At 38.4% G+C, this 20,386-nt stretch overlaps 1 protein-coding gene across 1 annotated transcript in view; it reads left to right on the top strand.

The window, feature by feature from the left end:
• The window catches only part of LOC129392350 (protein diaphanous homolog 1-like), a 42,497-nt gene that overhangs the window by 10,986 nt on the left and 11,125 nt on the right, over positions 1 to 20,386 (top strand). The window contains exons 3-8 of the mRNA XM_055086810.1: positions 13,557 to 13,655; positions 17,821 to 17,915; positions 18,241 to 18,342; positions 18,563 to 18,802; positions 18,935 to 19,064; positions 19,796 to 19,921. Coding sequence (XP_054942785.1) covers positions 13,557 to 13,655; positions 17,821 to 17,915; positions 18,241 to 18,342; positions 18,563 to 18,802; positions 18,935 to 19,064; positions 19,796 to 19,921 — 792 coding nt within the window. The remainder of the gene's footprint in view (positions 1 to 13,556; positions 13,656 to 17,820; positions 17,916 to 18,240; positions 18,343 to 18,562; positions 18,803 to 18,934; positions 19,065 to 19,795; positions 19,922 to 20,386) is intronic.

The following is a 20,386-nucleotide window of genomic DNA, read 5'->3' as shown; positions in this document are numbered from 1 at the left end:
GCAGCATGTGGGATCTTCCCGGACCGGGGCACGAACCCGTGTCCCCTGCATCGGCAGGCGGACTCTCAACCACTGCACCACCAGGGAAGCCCTCTGGGTTTTTTTTTTTGCTTTTTGCTTCGCTTTTCTTTTTTATATGAAATCAGCAAGCCACAAAGAAAAAAAGATTTAAAAAAAAAGAGAAGAGATGGGGGAACAAAAAGGAAAGTAATTGCTGAGGTGATTTCATACCTTGAGGTAGTTTACTTCGCACAGCATTACCTGATGGACTCCACCCACATGTCCTGGTTGTCTGGTTGTTACTGTTATTGTTGCAATGTCAGAAGAAGGGGAGTCCAAACATGGGCTCTTCCACATGCAGAGAGGGCTTCTTCCCTTCCCAGCATACTTGATAGCATTGTCCAAGGTAGCTAAAGTGCACCACCTGGCTAATATGCACTAACAATCAGTACTTTAGGAGGGGAGGCCTAACTGGTCACTGCTCTTGTGATTTCAGTCTTAAGAAATTTGTGTTTTCTTTTATGACTCTGAATATTGTTAAATATTATAAATGTTCTATGTGCACTTGAAATTCATGTATTTGTTCTTCAGTTGCATGAAGTGTTATATATATCTCCATTAGGTCCTGTTTGTTAATTGTGTTGCTTAAATTTTCTGTATCTTTACTTTTTGTTTGCTTGTTTTATCAGTTACTTAGATAAATGGTTGAAACACCCCACTTTGTGGATTTAGCATTGTAATTCTGTCAGTTTTTGCTTTATATTTTTTCTTTTAAGTTTTTACATCAACTTTTTATATCAATTTCAGACTTACAGAAAAGTTGCTAGAATAAAGCAAAAAATTTCCTGCACATACTTTACCACATTCCTGAGATGTTAACATTTTACCACATTTGCCTTACCCTTCTGTGTGTGTGTTATTATTATTTTTTGAAGCATACAGATCATTTGCCTTTTTATCCTTCGGTGTGCATGTGCTAATAGTAGATCCATAACCACATATCAAAATTAGGAAATTAACATTAATGTAATAATGTTATTTAATCTGACCTTTAGATTTTGCCAACTGTCACAGTGACATTCTTTGCAGAAAAAATACTGGATCATGCATTGCATTCAGTTGTCCCTTAGTATTCTTTAATTGGGAATAATTTCTGTTATGGTCACCTGCAAAGGCATATGGACCCCTACTCAAAATTTGGTTTGGATGTCAAGAATGATGATGCCCCCCACACACCAAGAGGGTATGAAAAGGTTTATTAACTTAAATGATTGAGGTCTCTGGGAAGAGGAGAATAGTCCTCTCAAGCAGGTTTGAAATGGCTTGAAAGGGCAAGGAAAGGAGACTGACCTAAGTTTTTATTGTGCTTAGGGTAGGGCCAGGCTTAGAGTTCCTGCACAAGGACCTTGCATAGTCTGAAACTCCACTGGCACCAAGGAGGGAGCACTGAGGCCTCTGTGTTCCTTTGCCCACATGTGAGGCACAGGTGAAGTGGGAGAGGTGAGGCTTAACAGCTGTCAACCGTTAAACCAAAAATGGAGTCAGACTCCTCATTGTAGTTCCTTGGTCTTTATCTTTTAATACCTTGACATTTTTTAAAGAGTATAGAACAGTTAGTTGTAGAATGTCCCTTAGTATGGATTTGCCTAATGTATCCTCATGATTAGATTAAGCTTATCCTTTTTTGGTGCCTTATATATCTTAATACATAAATATGTGTTGTTATTAGGTGCATACAAATTCAAAATTCTTATATTTTCCTCACAAACTAAAATTTTTATTGCTATAGTGTGTCCCTATTTGTCTTTTTAATGCTTTTTGTTGCCTGGAAAACTGTCTGATATTAATATACCTTCATCATCTATAATGTTGGTCTTAAGTGGAGCATATAGTCTGTCTGCATTTAAAATAATTACTGAAGTATTTGGATTTAAATCTACCATCTTATTTTGTGTTTTCTATTAGTTCTATCTGTTCTATGTAATATGTTGATTTCATTCTGTTCAAAATATTTTCTAATTTTGTGATTTCTTCACTGACTCCAGAGTTATTTGGATATTTATTCAGTATCCAAATAATTGGGAACTTTGTAGTTATCCTTTTACTGATTTCCAACTTAATGCAATGCTAGTGTGATCAGAGAAAATACTTTGAATGATTTCTATCCTTTGAAACTTGTTGGTTTGCCCAGCATATGGTAAATTTTGGTAAGTGTGCTGTGTGTGTATGAAAAAAAGGTGTAATTTGTTACTGTTGGATGCATTGTTCTAATGTGTCAGTTTGGTCAAGTTTGTTAGATGTGTTCATATTTTCTATATCCCTTCCAAGTTTTTGTCTGCTTGTTTTATTAGTTACTGTACAAAGGGTGTTAATTCTTCCGCTGTAGTTATGGATTTACCCTTTTCTTTTAGTTCAGCCAATTTTTACTTTATATATTTTGAAACTAAATTATTGGATGTATTTAGACTTAGAATGATCATATTTTCCTTCTGGATTGACCCTTTATCACTATGAAATGTGTCTATTCAAGGCAGTAGCATTATTACAGATAAAATCTTTATCTGATATTAGTACAGCTACATCAGCTTTCTTTTGGTTAGTATATTTTCTTCCACTATTTTGTCCTAAGACTTCTGTGTCTTTATTTAAGGTGTGTCCCTTGTAAGCAGTACATATTTAGTGTGTGTGTTTTGTAAATCCAGTCTGATGATCTTAGTCTTTTCATTGCAAAGTATTTAATCCACTTGAATTGATATATACCAAATTGCTCTTTGTTTTCTGTTTGATTTTTCCAATTTACATCCTTTTTTTCTGTTCTTACTGATTCATTTAAAACTTTATTATTTCACATTTCCCCTATTCTTAGTTACACATTTTTTTTTACTATCCTTTTAGTGTATACCTTAGAAATTACAACATGCATGCTTGACTTATTACAACCTAATAAATATTAGAACTTTTACCACCTTCCAGGTAATGTTAGAACTTTACAATATTTTAACTCCATGTACTACACATCTTTTGAATCATGGATTTCATGCATTTTAATTCTACATATTTTTGAAACCCTACAGACATTTTTACTAATATTTTATAATATCAGTATTCACTTAAAAACTCCTTTCTAGTGTTTTTCCTTCCTACCTGCATTTCTGTATTTCCTTTTGGGATACTTTATTTTCTGCTTGAATAAATAAATACCCCCTTTACTATTTATTTTAGTTCAGGTCTACTTGTAATGAATTCTGTTTTTGTCTGGATATATCTTTATTTCACTTACATTTTTGAAGGATATTTTTTGTTTTCCCTTAAGAAACAAACAAACAAACAAACCCTCCACTGTCAGTGTTATTCATTTGAAGATATGTTCCCCACTTCCTGCTACTTTGAGAATTTTTTTTTTTACTCTGGCTTTTAGCAGTTTTACTGTGATAATGTGCTATAGTGTGGTTTTCTTTGTATTCATACTTGGGGTTCTCTGAGCTTTTGATTCTGTGTGTTGAAGTCTTCATCACTTTTAGAACAAATATTTTCTCTTCAAATATTGCTCCTGTCTAGTTTTTCTTGTTTTTTGTTTTAATTATTGGCATTTTATTTTGCTTTCAAATTCAGTGCCAGTGAATATCACATTTAGCATTCCATTTTACGTGTGTGTCATGGGGCTTTTTTGTTTTGTTATTTTTAATATTTTACTTTCTCTGAGTACCTGTCTAAGGCTTCTGTTTGAGACTGAAATCCTGGGACTTCTCCCATGCTCCAAGTCACATTTCTCCCCCTTCTCCAGCCTTCAGCTTTTTATTCAGGTATATTTAATATATAAAAAATTGCACATACTTAATGTATACATCTTGATGAGTTTGGACATATGCATATACCTGTGATAGCATCACTGCAATCAGGGTAGTAAAATATCCATCACCTCCAAAAGACTTCTTAAGTCCCCTTGTTTTCATTTTCATATTTGTTGGAAGAACACTTAACATGAGATCTATCCTCTTAACGAGTTTTTACATGTACAGCACCATATTGTTAATTGCTCTGTCCAATTTTTTCTTCTCTTTCTGGGCCTCCAATTACACACATCCCTTGCACTCTTTTTGTTACTTTCCATCTTTTATCCCTCTGCTGTAGTTTGTATCTTTTTTATTGATCTGTCTTGCAATTCACTAACTTCTATTGTGTCTCTAGTTAAACCCATCTGTAGAGCTCTTAATTTCATTTAGTTCTAGAATGTTCATTTATTTATTTTTTTAAATAAATTCTAGTTCTGTGATAAACTTCTCCATCTTCATCTATTTTTATTTTTCCCTCAATATTCTTGAACATGTTAGCTATCATTACTTTAAAGCTCCAATGTCTGGATCATGCATAAGTCTGTTCCTATTGTGTTTTCCTCTCTAGGCAGAGAGATGTGTGTGGGCTGATCACCTTCATGCAGTCAGGGAGTGAGCTATGCCAAGGTTTGGTTGTGGTTTTGGAAAGGCTTGATCTACCTCTGGTTCACCCTCTTCCTAGAGTGTAGGCTTTCTAGGGCTCCCAAGTGCAAGCCTGTTGTGATCACTTTTATCTCTGAGGATGTAGCCTTTTGGGTTCCCAGCTAAAGAGGAGAGAGTCTCGTATGAGATTCCCCACATTAGGCAGAAACTGGATCTTGATCCCTGTGTACCCTTGCTGCACAAAGCCCTCAAACTGATATTGGAACAATGCTCCAGTGTTTTGCTCACTGTTTCTCTGGAGCAATTCATCATCTTCTCAGCTCTTCTGTGCTTCAAGGTGATTTTTTAAAATACTATACCAGCATTTTTAGATGTTTTTCCATGGGAGACTTGACCCCCAGTACTGGGAATGGAAATTGACATTTCTTTTCATATATTTTATGATGATTTTCACATTGAAAAATGAAAATTATGTACTCAAATCAGTCTTTCTTTTCCTTTATACCATCTTGATTTTGTGTTATTCTTAGGAAAGTTTTCATTTATTCAAAATAATACTGTATTTTGGTTTTTAACATTCAGCTGTTTAATGTATCTGGAATTTATTTTTGTGAATAGTGTAAAGTTAGGATCTAACTATTTTCCTTTAAAAATGGAGAGCCAGTTGTTCCAACACTATTGATTAGATCAGGAGTCAGAAAACTGTATGACCAACCCATTTTTGTTAATAAAGTTTTATTGGAACGTGGCCATGCCCATTTGATTACATATTGGCTATGACTTCTTTAATATTACACCAGCAGAGTTGAGTAGTTCCAACAGAAACTGTGGCCCACAGAGCCATATATTTACTTTTTGGTCATTTAAGAAAGTTTACCAACTCTGTGTTAGACTATACTTTTTAAAATTAATTTGAGTTTCTACTTTAGCACATAAATGTATTTCGTGTCTATTTCTAGAATCTCTTCTATTTATTATTATTTATTATTAAGAACTTCATTTGTTCCTCTTTCATTATCACTCTTAGAGTTACTATAGCTTTATACTAATATATTTTATTGGCCTTGAAGATACAGTGTGTTTAGTCAGGTTTATTGAGGCATAATTTGCATACAGTAAGATTTACCCTTTTTATGTGTACATTTCTGTGAATTTTGACAAATGTAAACAGCCATGTAAAGATAGAGAACATTTTCATCACTCTTAAAGTTTCCTCCTCCCCATTTGTCCATCCCCTCTCCTCACCACTAGGCCCTGGCAGGGGCTGATGTGTTTTCTTGTCCCTACAGTTTTTGTCTTTTTCGGAATGTCATATAAATGGAATCATACACTGAGGAGTCTTTGAAGTCTGGATTCTTTCACCAAGCATCATGTGTTTGAGATCTGTCCATGTTGTTTGCATGAGTGGTCATTCCTTTTTATTGCTGAGTAGTATTTCCTTATGTCCATTCACTGGCTGATGGACATTTGGGTTGAATCCAGTTTTTGGCATTTATGAATAAAGCCAATAGAAACATTTGCATGCAAGATATTGTCTGGACATACATGTTTTTCTTTTTCTTGGACAGATACCTAGGAATGGGACTGTTGGGTCATATGTTACAATAAATGTTTGTTTAACTGTATAAGAAACTGCCAAACTGTTTTCACTTTACTTTCCAAAGTGGCTGTACCATTTTTTTCATTTCCACCATCAGTTTATGAGAGTTGCAGGTGCTTTGCATCCTCACCAGCACTTAGTATCATCAGTTTTGTTTTTCCATTTTAGTGATTCTAGTGGGTTGGGCATTATAGTTTTAATTCCTAATTAATTTAATTCTTAGTTCATATTCCTAATGACTTAATGATGCTGAGCATCCTTCTCTATGCTTACCATCTGTGTATCTTCTCTGGTGAAGTGTCCAAATGTCTTTTGCCTGTATTAAAAAATTGGGTTGTTTGTTTTCTTATGGTTGACTCATGAGACTTTTTTTATATGTTCTGAACGCTAGTCCTTTATCAAAAATGTGTTTTGCAGGCATTTTCTCCCAGTGTGTGGCTTGTCTTTTTATTTCTTAACAGTGTCTCTGAAGAATAAAACTTTTAAATTTTTATAGAGTCCACTTTATCAATTTTTTCTTTTATGTTTTGTGTTATCTTCTATTGCCGTGAACAAATTACCACAAACTTAGCAGTTTAAAACAACATAGATTTATTATCTCACGGTTTGCATGGGTCTGGAATCCAAGTTAGCTAGATCCTCTGCTCATGGTCACACCAAACTGAAGTCAAGGTTCTGGCTGGGCTGCATTGCCTTATGGAACTCAGTGTCCTTTGCCATGTTCATGTGGTATTTGGCTGAATCCAGTTCCTTATAATTGTAGGACACAGGTTCTTCTTTTCTGGCTGGTCATCAGCCAGTGGCTGTTCTCAGCTCCTGGAGGCTGCCCACCATTTCCTGCCACATGGCCTTCTCCACAACATGGCAGTTGCTTCTTCAAGAAAAACAAGAGAGCATCTGCTTCAGTTTCAAATCTCTTGGACTTCTCTTGTCTCTGAGCTCTAAACCCTTGTTTAAAAGGGCTCACCAGGGGCTTCCCTGGTGGCGCAGTGGTTGGGAGTCCGCCTGCCAATGCAGGGGACACGGGTTCGTGCCCTGGTCTGGGAGGATCCCACATGCCGTGGAGCGGCTGGGCCCGTGAGCCGTGGCTGCTGAGCCTGCACGTCCGGAGCCTGAGCTCCGCAACGGGAGAGGCCACAACAGTGAGAGGCCCGCATAACGCAAAAAAAGAAAAAAAGAAAAAAAAAAAAAAAGGGCTCACCAGAATAAGTCAAGCCCACTCACATTCAAGGGAAAGGATTATACAGGGTATGTGCACTAGGAGGGAAACTCCTAGTTTCCTAGAACTCCAAGAAAATCCCAGGATGCCAACTTAGGATTCTTCCTACCACAGGGTTTGTACTTTTTTATTTCTGAGAGATCTTTGCCCACTCCAAAGTGGTGAAAATTTTTCTGATGTCTTTTTTTTTTCTTTTTGGCTGTGCTGCACAGCTTGTGAGAGCTTAGTTCCCCGACTAGGGATTGAACCTGGGCCATGGCAGTGAAAGCACCAAGTCCTAACCACTGGACCACCAGGGAGTTCCATATGATTTCTTTTAGAAGGTTAATAGTTTTAGGGTTTCTATCTAGACCTGTGGTTCATTGTATGCATGTATGTATTTATTTATGTATTAAGATAAATTCACCCTTAATGTGTACAATTCCATGGTCTTTTGTATATCACAAAGTGGTACAGCCACTGAATTAATTCTAGAACATTATCAAAAGAAACCCTCAGTTCATTAGCAGTCACTCTCCACTTCTTTTTCCCCCAACTTGGCAACCACTGATCTACTTTCTGTCTCTGAATTTGCCTGTCCTAGATGTTTTGTATCAGTGTACTCATACAATATGTACACTTTTTTTTTTTTTTTTTTTTTTTTGCTGTATGCGGGCCTCTCACTGTTGTGGCCTCTCCCGTTGCGGAGCACAGCCTCCAGATGCGCAGGCTCAGCGGCCATGGCTCACAGGCCTAGCTGCTCCGCGGCACGTGGGATCTTCCCGGACCGGGGCACAAACCCATGTCCCCTGCATCGGCAGGCAGACTCTCAACCACTGTGCCACTAGGGAAGCCCAATATGTACACTTTTGTGTCTGACTTTTTCACTAATCATGATGTTTGCAAGGTTCACCCGTGTTTTAGCATGTATTAGCACTTCATTCCTTTTTATGGCCGAATACTACTCTACTGTATAGATATACCACATTTTGTCTTTCCATTTGTCAGTTGGTGGACATTGGATTGTTTCTATGTTTTGTCTATTATGAATAATGCTGCTGTGAATATTCTCTCTTTTTCTTTCTTTTTTTTTTTTTTTTTTGTGGTACGTGGGCCTCTCACTGTTGCGGCCCCTCCTGTTGCGGAGCACAGGCCCCGGACACGCAGGCTCAGCGGTCATGGCTCATAGGCCTAGCCGCTCCACGGCATGTGGGATCTTCCCGGACCGGGGCACAAACCCGTGTCCCCTGCGTCGGCAGGGGGACTCTCAACCACTGCGCCACCAGGGAAGCCCTCTTTTTCTTTTTTAACTGAACTGTTTGAGATAAAGTACCAACATCATGGCCTTTTACCCCTAAGTTCTTCTGCATGCCTTTCCCAAGTATAAGGCCTTTCTTTTTCATAACTACAGTGTAATTATCACATTTAGGAAATTTATCATTGATATAATACTGTTATCTAATATACAATCCATGTCCAGATTTCACTGATTTAATTAGTGATTTTAAATATCTTAAACAGATGTTTAAAAATTACAAATTTTTTATTAAGGTGAAATTACTTAACATAAAATTAACCATTTAAAGTGGATAATTTGGTGGCATTCATAAAATGAAGTAGAAAGTATTTCTTCCTTTTTTATTTTTTGGAGGAGATTGGCATTAATTTTTCTTGAAATGTTTGATAGAATTCTCTAGTGAAACCTTTTGGCCAGGAGATTTTCTGTTCAGGAGACTTTTAGTTATGAATTCAGTTTTTTAAATGATTTCAGTAGTACTCAAATTATCTGTTTCATCTTGGTTGAGTTTCAGTAGTTTGTGGGTTTTGAGGAATTGGTCCATTTTTTGGTAAATTGTTCAGTTTATGAGTACTAAGTTGTTTGTATTATTCCTTTGTTATCCTTTTGATGGCTGCAGGACCTAAAGTGATATTGTTTCATTCCTGATGTTGGAGAGATAGGTCTTCTCTCTTTTTATCTTTGTCAGTCTTTCTAGAGGTGTATCTATTTTATTAATTAATTTTTTAAACCAGCTTTTTGTGTCGTTGATTTTTTTTTCTGTTGTTTTCATTGTTACTGATTTCTGTTCTTTTATATTTCCTTCCTTCTGCTTGCTTTGGGTTTATTTTTTTTCTTCTTTTTCTACTTTGTTGAAGTAGGAAATTAGATTACTGATTTGAGCTCTTTCTTCTTTTCTAATATAAACTTACTTAGCACTGTCAGTTTCCCTCTCAGCATTGCTTCAGCTATGCCCCATATATTTTGATATGTTGTACTTTCATTTTCGTTCATTTCTAATGTATTTTTAAATTTATTGTGAGATTTCCTCTTTGACCCACAAATTATTTAGAAGTGGTTCTTTAGTTTCCAAGTGTTTGGATGTTTTCCTGTTATCTTTCTGTTATTGATTTATAGTTTGATTCCATTATGGTCAGAGAACATGCTCCATGATTTTAACCCTTTAAATTTGTTGAGGTTTGTTTTATGGCCCAGGTGGATATTTTTCTTGGTGGATATTCAGTGAGCACTTAAAAAAAATTTATTCTTCTGTTGTTGGGTGAAGTGTTCTATATATGTATATATCAATTAGACCCTGTTGATTGATTTTACTGTTCACTTCTATATCCTTGTTGATTTTTTGTATAGCGTTCCACCCATTATTGAGATAGGGTATTAATGCCTTGAAGTATTATTGTGGCTTGGCTATGCTGGTTTCCTCATTTCATCTCTATTAGTTTTTGTTTCTTATGTTTAAGGCTCTGTTGTTTGGTACATACACATTTAGAATTGTTATGTCTTCCTGGTGGATTGATCCTTTAATCATCATGTAATTGTCCCTCTTTGTCTCCAGCTATTTTCTTTGCTCTAAAGTCTACTCACTGGATAGAATATAGCCACTCTACTTTTTTTTTTTAATTAATGTTTGCATGGTATATCTGTTTTCAGCCTTTTACATTCAGCCTTTGTATTTGAAGAAAGTTTCTTACAGATAGCATATTGTTGGGTCTTTTGTTAATCCACTCTGCCATGTTTTGTATAGGTCTCAGCCTACTAATGCTGTTGCCTGGGAATGCCTGGGGGCACTCACCTGGGCCAGTGTTGTGGCTGGACCAGCCCTTGTGGTTCTTATTAGGATTGCAAGATGCACCTCAGCAACAAGCATCAGAGAACAAGCAAGGTTTTATTGCTCACAGGTCCTGACATGACATGTCTCAGGCCACACATTGAGGTCACAGGAAGAGAGATGGGTAGGGGGCTGCAGGTCATCCCTGGGCTTCTTCCTTTATTGGGGTTGAGGGTGAGGTGCATAGGGTTTCATGGGTTCACTCTTTATTGGTGAATTTAAAACATGAGAGTGGGAATTAAAGTGCACAAAAGGAAAAGCAGGGTCACTCAAATGATCAGTTATGTAGGTCACCCATGGCTTTCTAAATGGGGAACTTCATGGATGGTGGCCTGGTTCTTTATCTAGTTGTGTAGCTGGCAATATGTTTATTCAAGATGGATGTCTTTGAAGTGGATGCCTCAGCAATCAAAAGTTCATTATCAGGTATTATATTACAATAAAAAAAAACTGTCAGGTACTTACACTACAGCCAATCTCAGTTAATTGGTATATTTAGACCGTTTATATTAAAGGTAACTACTGATATTTTAGGGCTTAAGTCTGTCACTGTGTTATTTGTTTTCTGTATGCTTCCTCCTTTTCTCTTTTCTTACTTTTCTGTGTTTTTTTGAATATTTTTTATTCCATTTTAATTTATTTATAACGCCTGAGTATGTCACTTTATACAGTTTGCTTAGGTGTTGCTCTAGGTATTACATTATACACACATAACTTTTCCCAGTCTAATGATATTAGTGTTTTACCAGTCCACGTGAGGTGTAGAAACTGTATTTCCATATAGGTCCCTTTACCTTCCCCAATTTTTAAATATAATAGTATTTCCTCCACATGGGGCTACTCCATTGTGGTGAAACTGGAAGCCCATATGCTTGTCTTTTATCTGTCATCTTTACTGAATTATTCATTAGTAGTTCTTCATTACTTCTAGTAGTTGTCTTGAATTCTACATATAGTTATATCTTCCACAGAAATGACATTTTCATCCCTTTCTTTCTTGTATTTATACTTTTCATTTATTTTTATCTTATTGCCAAGCAAAAAGTTGAATCTGTTTTTTCTATTTTTCAACATCAGCAGTGACTCTATCTTTTCACTTTATCTGTATAAAATGAGAGATTTACTTGTACTTTGCCCCTCTGCTTCTAAGGTTTTGTGATACAGTCTGGATGTTTTAAGTCTAAATTTTTATCTGACTACCCATGGTTTTCATTTTTTTATATGATCTGTCTTTAGGGCCTCTCTGAGTTCAGCTCCAGCTCTCCCCCTCATTCCATCTACTCCACCAATAATGACCTTTTTGCTTTTCCTTTAGCACATCAGGGCCTGCTTCTGTCTCAGGCCTTTGCATTTGTTGTTTTCTCTGCCTGAATTGCTTTGCTTTCTCACCTTCTAAAAGGTCTTTACTGTCATGTCACATTCTCACTAAGACCTTCCCTGGTCATCCCACTAAAGTTATAATCCGTCCCCTCATCAAATCCCCCAGTTCTCTTCCCTACTTGGTTTTCTTTTCATAGCACTTAATGACCATCTAATGTACTATTTTATCTATTAGCTTGTTTATTGTCTATTTCTCTTTATTAGAATATAAGTTCCATGAAGGCAGGAGTTTTTCTCTATTTTTCTGTTTTCTATTTTGTTTTATTCCTGGTACCCAGAACAGAGCCTGGCACATGCAGGTACTCAGTAAGTCTTTATTTAAATAACTCATCTTCATCTATTTAGCATTTTCCTTCTTCAAGTTAGAACTCTCAGGCCAAAGGATGTGTTTTTTTATTAATAGTTCTTTGTACCTTTTGCCATATAACTTCCTTCTTTGTTCGCTTTCTCATTTATTTATACCAGGTAATACTTTTCATATGGTTTAAAATTCAACCAGTATAACATGGTTTGTGTTGAATAGTATTCCTCCCTCTTCCATAGTCAAGCACCCCATTCCTCTCCTCAAAAGCAACTAGCTTTGTCACTTTCTTGATACTTCTTAAAGAGATAGTCCCATAAGGCTTTCTGAAAAGTTGACAAAATATTTTACAATTGTCTGTCCAGAACAGTTCCTGTTTCTCTTTCTATCTGCTGCTGAATCCTTCTCAATAGGCAGTGTAAATCATTTCTGGGAGACTGTTACTGTCATGCTAGGTGCTGAGGGAGTAATATAGTGAAGAATTATTTTGCCCATGCTCTTGAAGTTCAAAATCCAAATGGGGTGGGAAGGTATCCACACTTAAAAAGTAACACAGGATTTAGAAAGATCAAGATGATATATATGAAATGTCATGAACATTGAATTATTAATTGTTGAATGAAATCTAAGTAACAAATACCATGAAAATTAGTTCATCAAAGCAGAGAGTGACTACATTTATCAGAGAAGAATACATTGGTTTTGAATAATCTGAGAAGAGTGTAGAAGGAAAGGAGTATATTATACCTTCTGTGTGTGTACCAACATGATATTTATATACTAGGAATATATTTTTATGCCATGAGATTTTTCAAAGCGGAATAACAAAGTCCTTTTCTTGTAGAGGAGAGATTATATGTGCTTATGACAAAGTCAGTGAGAGGACTTGCTATAAAAAAGTATCACATTCAGTGGGGATTCAGAGAGAGATCATAACCATTTGGGGAAATCAAGAAAATGTTTATAGGGAATTCATGATCAAGACAGAGCTTGAAAGATAAGTAATAATAAGCACAAAAGGATAACACAGTGGAAGACTCTAGTACTGGGGTTGGCAAACTATAGCCCTTAGGCCGACCACCTGTTTTTGTAAGTAAAGTTTCATTGGAACATAGTCATGCTCACTGGTTTATGTATTGTCTGTGACAGCTTTCACACTGTAGTGGCAGAGTTGAGCAGTTGAGACAGACCACATAGTCTGCAAAGCCTAAAATATTTACTATTTGGTCCTTTACAGAAAGGAAGTTTGCTGTTCCCTACAAGTAGATAGGCTATGGGTGGGAAAGTATTATTTCTAACTATTAAAGAAATGAAAATGATATATTTATTATAGCTGGAGGGGGAAGTCAGTAATAGAAGGGTGGGTGGCTAAAGAGGAGGTTACCCTTGAAGGAATTTAATAGGAAGACCATTACTAACAGAGAGGAAGTGAAGAGTATCTGTAGGCTGGGACAGTAGTTCATTTAGGCATAGATGTGGTTTGTCCTTAATCATACTTTTCTAATCTTTCCCTTGCTAGCCAAGAAGGATCAGGAAGGTGGAGAAGAAAAGAAATCTGTGCAAAAGAAAAAAGTGAAAGAGTTAAAGGTGTTGGATTCAAAGACAGCCCAGAATCTCTGTGAGTAACTCTGTGATCTCAGCAATTTGAAATATGAAGGAGTTTTTCTAAGAGCTTAATTCTGGTGGATCCAAGGTCCCTTGATATGAAAGTTCCATTTGTTAGTTCCTGCTGTATGCCTGGCATTGCATAGTAAATACCTGATATCTGATCCCTTCAATAGCACTGCAAGATTGTTAGCATCTAGTTTTTTGGCAAGAAAATAAAGGCTAATAGGACTTTTAGGAATTTGCCTAGTCACATAGCGGGAAAGAGGCAGGTCTGGGAGTTGAACCTCATATTTTATTTCAAAGCCCTTACTATTTCCATTGCATCCACAGAAAATCTAACACAAACGTTCTAGCCACTGCACATTTCCTTCTTTCTCATTTTCTTGTAAGTATTTCCTTTAAAGGTGGGCACTGGCTTGACCTCCATTAAATCTAAAGTAACTTTGTGGTTTAGAATAAATAATGTAAATCCTGTACTTCTCAGAGTAGGATCAGTAACTTCAAAGAGTTCTGTTCTGAACTTGCTACCTATACTCATAACTCTGATTGGTGACAAATTTCAGATCAGAAGCTCCTCTGCAGAGTTGATATAGGTAGTATTTAATGATCGGGATGAATGTTCATTTTTTTGTTCATTTCAACTGTTGATATCCCTACTTTATGTTGCATAATGAAGATTTAAATATTTGTTCAATAAATATTTGAGGGTCTGCCAGGTTTCAGGCTCTATTAGGCACATACGAGGTGTGTGTTCCAGAGATGAAAGGGTATGTATTCCATGAAACCCACTCATGATCCAGTGACATGGCTGTTGTCCCCATTTTACCAGGTGAGAAAACTAAAGTTCAGATATTATGACTTGGCCAAGATAACACAGGTAATGAGGACACATACCCACAAGTAAAGTTAGTGATATAATGAGAACAGTAAGCCTTTATATTTTTCTTGACTATATAATCTTAGATCATTGGCAACAGATATGACTAAATAGTGTCTGTAGGTAAGTCCTTTTATGGAAATTAAAGTGATGTGAGATAGTTCCTCTTCTCAAGATTATCTCTAGCACCATTAAAATGAGCAATTGTTATTTTAGAAAATGATAAAAGACTGTGGGGTAGTACATTGTTATTTCCAGTTGAATGATATCAATATGGGAAACAGAATTTAGGAAGAGAATTGAGATTAGGAAGGTCTAGGTGTTATTTAGTGATTCCATGATTATTAAGTGCCTCTTATATGGTGAGGATGCAAAACTAAGTAAGGTGGTTCCTATCCTCATGAGCCATATGTCTGGTAGAGACGGAAAAGTAAATAATGGTTATAGCACAAGTTGGTAAGTGCTATGATGGAGGTGTGCTAGGAAGCTTATGAGAGCACTGGGCAAGGGGGCATCTCAATCAAGTGGGAGGAGTATTGGAGAGAACTCAGTCATTCTAAATGAAGTACTGCTTAAAACTATTTACAACAAACTAAATGAAGGGTGAGGGCTGGCTTGTTTCAGGCAGAGGGATCAGCATGTGTGAAAGCACAGAGGGACGTGTGCGGTTCAAGAACTGCAAGTAGTTGAGTACAGCTGAGGAAAGGCCATATGTGGGGGAGTGGTGGTTGAAGAAGCTTTCAAGAAATAGACATAGAGGCTAGATCATAAAGAAGTCCGATAGGCTTAGGCTAAGAAGTATGTATTTCATCCTGAAAACTTTGAAAGTTATTGGAGGGATTTTAATCAGGAAAGTGAGTGATACAACCCTATGTAATTTGGGGGAGGGCTACTTCAGCAGTGATTATGAGGCTGGATTGCTAGGGTAGGGGAAGACTCTAGGCAGAGAGATGTGTTATGTTATGGCTTTAAAGTAGGTGAGAGGTGATCAAGGCCTGAAACAGTTGTAAGAATGAATACGAAGGCAGAAGATATTAAGAAGATAGAATTAATGGAACTTAGTGATTGATAGAGGGGATAAAGGAGATGTTTTCTTGGGTTAAGATCACTCTATAGAGAGTGGTACCACTTATTGAAATAGGAAAATCCAGCAGGAGTAGATTCTATCTTTTGTGGGAGAAATGGTGGACATGAGTGAGAGATGGCAGACTGCTAGGTAGGAATGATTGATTTAACTTTAGGGTAGAATTTAAGGTTTCTGTGGGACTCCTCCAACAGGATGGGTGTATTAGGCATTTGGGTATAGAAATCAGGAGGAATGTCTGGCTGGAGATAAGAATTTAAGAGATAGTATATGAGTCATAGTTGAAGCCAATAATTTGCTTTGAAGGTCATTAATGTTTGGGGGGTCAAGTAACAAAAAGGGGAGCCCTCAAAGGAGGCTGGAAAGGAACAGCAAGAAAAATAGTCTGACATAGTCTAAGAAGTGGGAGTAGTAGTCAAGTAAAATCAGGACAGGACAAGTGTCTTTTGGATCTGGCATTAGGAAAGTCAGTGACCTAGTCAAGAATAATTTTAGTATAGCATAAGTGTTAAGAACAGAAGCTCTGGAATCCGTTTGTATTTAAATCCTGGCTCCAACCCTTACTAGCAGTGCGACCTTGGACGGGTAGCTTAACTTCTTTAAGGATGTTTCCTTTTCTGTCAAATGTGCTTAATAATACAAACTTATACATTATTATAAATAGGGTTAAATGAGATCATATATGTAGATTGTGTTTAAGATACTAGGTCTTACATGGAGTATACACTCAACAAATGATTGTCATCTTTTCACTGACTTTGTGGGGACAGAAGAATTAATGAGAATGTGGAAGCAAGAATAGACTGTTATATTTTTAGAATGTTATAAAGTGAAGGAAAGAAGGAAGTTGATAATTAAGAATGTTGAATCAGGGAGGATTTCTTTTTTTAAGGTAGGAAAAACTTGAATGTGTATATTGTTGTCCCTCGGTATCTGTGGGGGATAGGTTCCAGGACCCCCTTCGTATACCGAAATCCATGGGTGCTCAAGTCCTTTATATAAAATGGGTGTAGTATTGTTGGCCCTCTGTATCCACAGATGCGGAAGGCGCACTGTATATGCTGAAGGAAAAGGTCCTTAGGGCTACCTGTTCTGTTGAAACACGAGAAAAGGATGAGTATATGGATATAGTTCTGCTAAGCTTACAGAAGTGTTGGCACAAGTTTTCTTCTAGATGATTCCAAAATAGCCCTTACTCGAGCCTTTTCTAGTCTGGTTCCAACTGAGGGCCCCCAGTGCTCAGTTTATAAGTGGCATGAGAGAAAGCTTAGCAAGTAATTTGACGGATGGGTTCAATTTTTCTCAGTAAAAAAGCAGCAAGGCCTTTTTAGAACAAAGTGGGGGAAGTGGCAGGACATTTGGGAGAATGGGGATATTTTATATGGAGGAGCTGCCAAGAGGGCCAGGAGAGCGTGGACTAGAGACACACAGAAAGGATTCCCCACCATCACCGGTGCCACTTCAGATTCGTAGAATCTGATCTGCAGTGTTCATCAGCCCAGGTGTAAGAGGAGAGATATGAGATGGCTGGGTTAACTAAGGACTGGAAGGAGAAGGAAACAAGAGAATAAGAAGAGTAGTAATAATAGAGTGGGAGTGAAAGGGTAGACTGCAGGGTCTAGGTTAAACAGAGAAAGCAAAGTAGAACTGAGACATTCAGAGAAAATGGAATGGTCATCTCTCTCGTGGGAAAGAGAGAGCATGCAAGAGAGCACTCTGATGAGGTTGAAGAGTCAATTTAGGGATTAGTAAGTGGGAGAGCTGAAAGGATGGGAAGTGTTCGTTGGGGAATGGGATGTGGCAATTTAAGAATCAGAGCATTTCAAGGTGTAGTGTCAGCTTTGAGGATGGAGTCAAGGGAGTGAGGAACTAAAATAGAACAGGGTGAACATTTTTGATGTATATAGATAGATCAAAGACTTCCTGTGCGAGCAAAGACAAGGTGTTTGTAGAATGTGGTGCTTGGAGCGGTGCGGCTGGCGTGTGACATAAATGTGGGGATTCGTGGGAGGGAAAGCTGGGAGGTGGGAACCTTAAACACTGGGCTCAGGAACTTGGATCTTAACTATACAGGCCGTGGGGAGCTGGTGGAGGTTTCTGATCATGACTTTAAGAGAGCACTCCTAGGAAAGTTGTCCAGCGTAGGTTTGTAGGGTGGGCTGGAAGGGGGAAGAGACTGAGAAGAACATGTCTTTATATCTCATTTCCTGGCAGCAATCTTTTTGGGTTCCTTCCGCATGCCCTATCAAGAGATTAAGAATGTCATCCTGGAGGTGAATGAGGCCGTTCTGACTGAGTCTATGATCCAGGTAAGAAGCAAGGTCATTCTGGAGCTGGCTCTTTGCATTGCTATACACTAGCTCTGTCTCCTCTCTGCCTAGACGATGAGGACTCTGTAAGCATCGTTAACTTAAAGAATGCTGGCTTTATATAAGCTTCCATCTCTCTGGTGATCAGGTTATTTCTGGTATATTTTTCAAAAGTCCTGCCATCTCACTAGCTGCCTCCCCCACCTCCCCCTACCCCAGCCCATGTCTCCTTCTTAGTGGTCCTTGGGCAGAGTGAGGGACTGACAGGAGGCTCAAGTTGTCAGCTCATCCCCCTCAAACTTAGACAGTCCCTTCTGTCTTGCAGAATCTCATTAAGCAGATGCCAGAGCCAGAGCAGTTAAAAATGCTTTCCGAACTGAAGGACGAATATGATGATCTGGCTGAGTCAGAGCAGTTCGGCGTGGTGGTGAGTGAGGCCTGTGGCACAGACTCTTCTCTGACGCCCTCCTCCCCGAGAGCATCCGGGGCACTTGCTCCTGGCCTCTTGTCTATTTTGAACCCATCTTTCTCTCTTTCTCCTCCCTACTCTGGAACTCAGATTCTGCCATAGGAGGCTTAAGCCTGTATCTTCTTCTTCCTTTCCTCTCTCTCTGTTGGTTACAATGGAACTGCTTGTCTGTCCCCAGATGGGCGCTGTGCCCCGCCTGCGGCCTCGCCTCAATGCCATCCTCTTCAAGCTGCAGTTCAGTGAGCAAGTGGAGAATATCAAGCCAGAGATCGTTTCTGTCACTGCCGCATGTGAGGAGTTGCGAAAGAGCGAGAACTTCTCTAGCCTCCTGGAGATTACCTTGCTTGTTGGAAACTATATGAATGCTGGTTCCAGGAATGCTGGTGCTTTTGGCTTCAGTATCAGCTTCCTCTGTAAGGTGAACCAGGGGGTTAGAGCGGGATGATGGAAGGGAAGGCTGTGGCCTCTAGGAGCCCAGTGTGGCAAACTGCTGTCAGCCTGAGGTGATCGTGGGCGTGTCTGGACTCATCATTTCTCCTCTTCTCCCAAGCTTCGAGACACCAAGTCCACAGATCAGAAGATGACGTTGTTGCACTTCTTGGCTGAGTTGTGTGAGAATAACTATCCCGAGGTCCTCAAGTTTCCAGATGAGCTTGCCCACGTGGAGAAAGCCAGCCGAGGTGAGGCAGATTGGGGTGAAGCTAGAAGGTGGTTCCAAGCCCTAGAAATCTCTGCATGGGGTAGGGAAAGAAGACTCAGTGTAGATTTTAGATCATTTTCAGTTCAGACAATTTTAAGGAACGGGAGAGAACATAGGCATGACATCTAAGCCACAGGGAGGAGTATTGGGCAGAAGAGAGGTCTCCATGTACAGAAGTGGGAAGCACTCTTTCCCTTCTTAGGGAAGCACCAGACACCAAAAAACAACTAGAAGAAAGGCAGGTATTTTTAGTTTAAGTCAGCAGTTTTTCTCATTCAGAAAGCATAGCCTGGATTAGCAAAAACCAGGCCTCACCATCCTGGGACTAGGCAAAGAAAAAGCAGCATTCAGTAGAAATGGGAACAGATTTCTTCCCACCCTCTATATTTCTGTGTAATGTCTCCTTCCTCCCAAACCCTGTTCTCCAAAATAAATGAGACCAAGATCCCGGGGGATTTCATAGATTCTTGTTAAATGAAGCCTCTCTTCTCTTCTTAGTATTGTACAGCTTATGGAGGCTGGAGGTTTAATCATCAAGTAATTTATAGTTTTACCGAAAAGCTGTGTGAAACAATTAGAGAGTACATAAGAGGACTAAAATAATTAAGTACCAGCTGGATGTACAGACTGGAGCAGTGCCCTGAAGAACAGAATAGGGTATTGAGACTGGAGGTAGTAAGCTCTTGCTGTCTGTTTTTGTGTCTACTTTAGTTTCTGCTGAAAACTTGCAAAAGAACCTAGATCAGATGAAAAAACAAATTTCTGATGTGGAACGTGATATTCAGAATTTTCCAGCTGCCACAGATGAGAAAGACAAGTTCGTTGAAAAAATGACCATATCCTTTCCTGAAAGGAGGGAGTTGCCCCCTAGGAAAAAAAGAACTTCCTGTGGGGGGACAACAGGATAGATATGATGGTATAAAATTTTTCCTTAAAAAATTGTTTTTCATTAAAAAATGTTTTTTCATTAAATGCATAGTTCTTGAAAGCATTCTCATTGTTGTGGTTTGCATCAAACCATGCAGATAAAGTAAAAGTCTCCCTTGAGACCTTGCCCTCTGCCCCATCTCCCCACCTGCCAGACACACACACCCCATACTACACACACATACATATTCCCTTCTCCCTCCCCTTCCCAAAGATAACCACTGCCACGGGACTTCTCTCTGATTTGCACCCTAATGAATTTATTTTAGTAAAAATTGCATTGTGTTGCTTTAGCACGTAATATGTTTGGCCCTGTTTCCACGGCAGTATATGCAGAACAGTCTCTTTTTAAACTGCCACTTCCTATTCTTTAGG

Source organism: Physeter macrocephalus, chromosome 8, assembly GCF_002837175.3.
Source record: "Physeter macrocephalus isolate SW-GA chromosome 8, ASM283717v5, whole genome shotgun sequence".
NCBI lineage: Eukaryota > Metazoa > Chordata > Mammalia > Artiodactyla > Physeteridae > Physeter > Physeter macrocephalus.
This window is presented reverse-complemented; position numbering and strand designations above follow the sequence as displayed.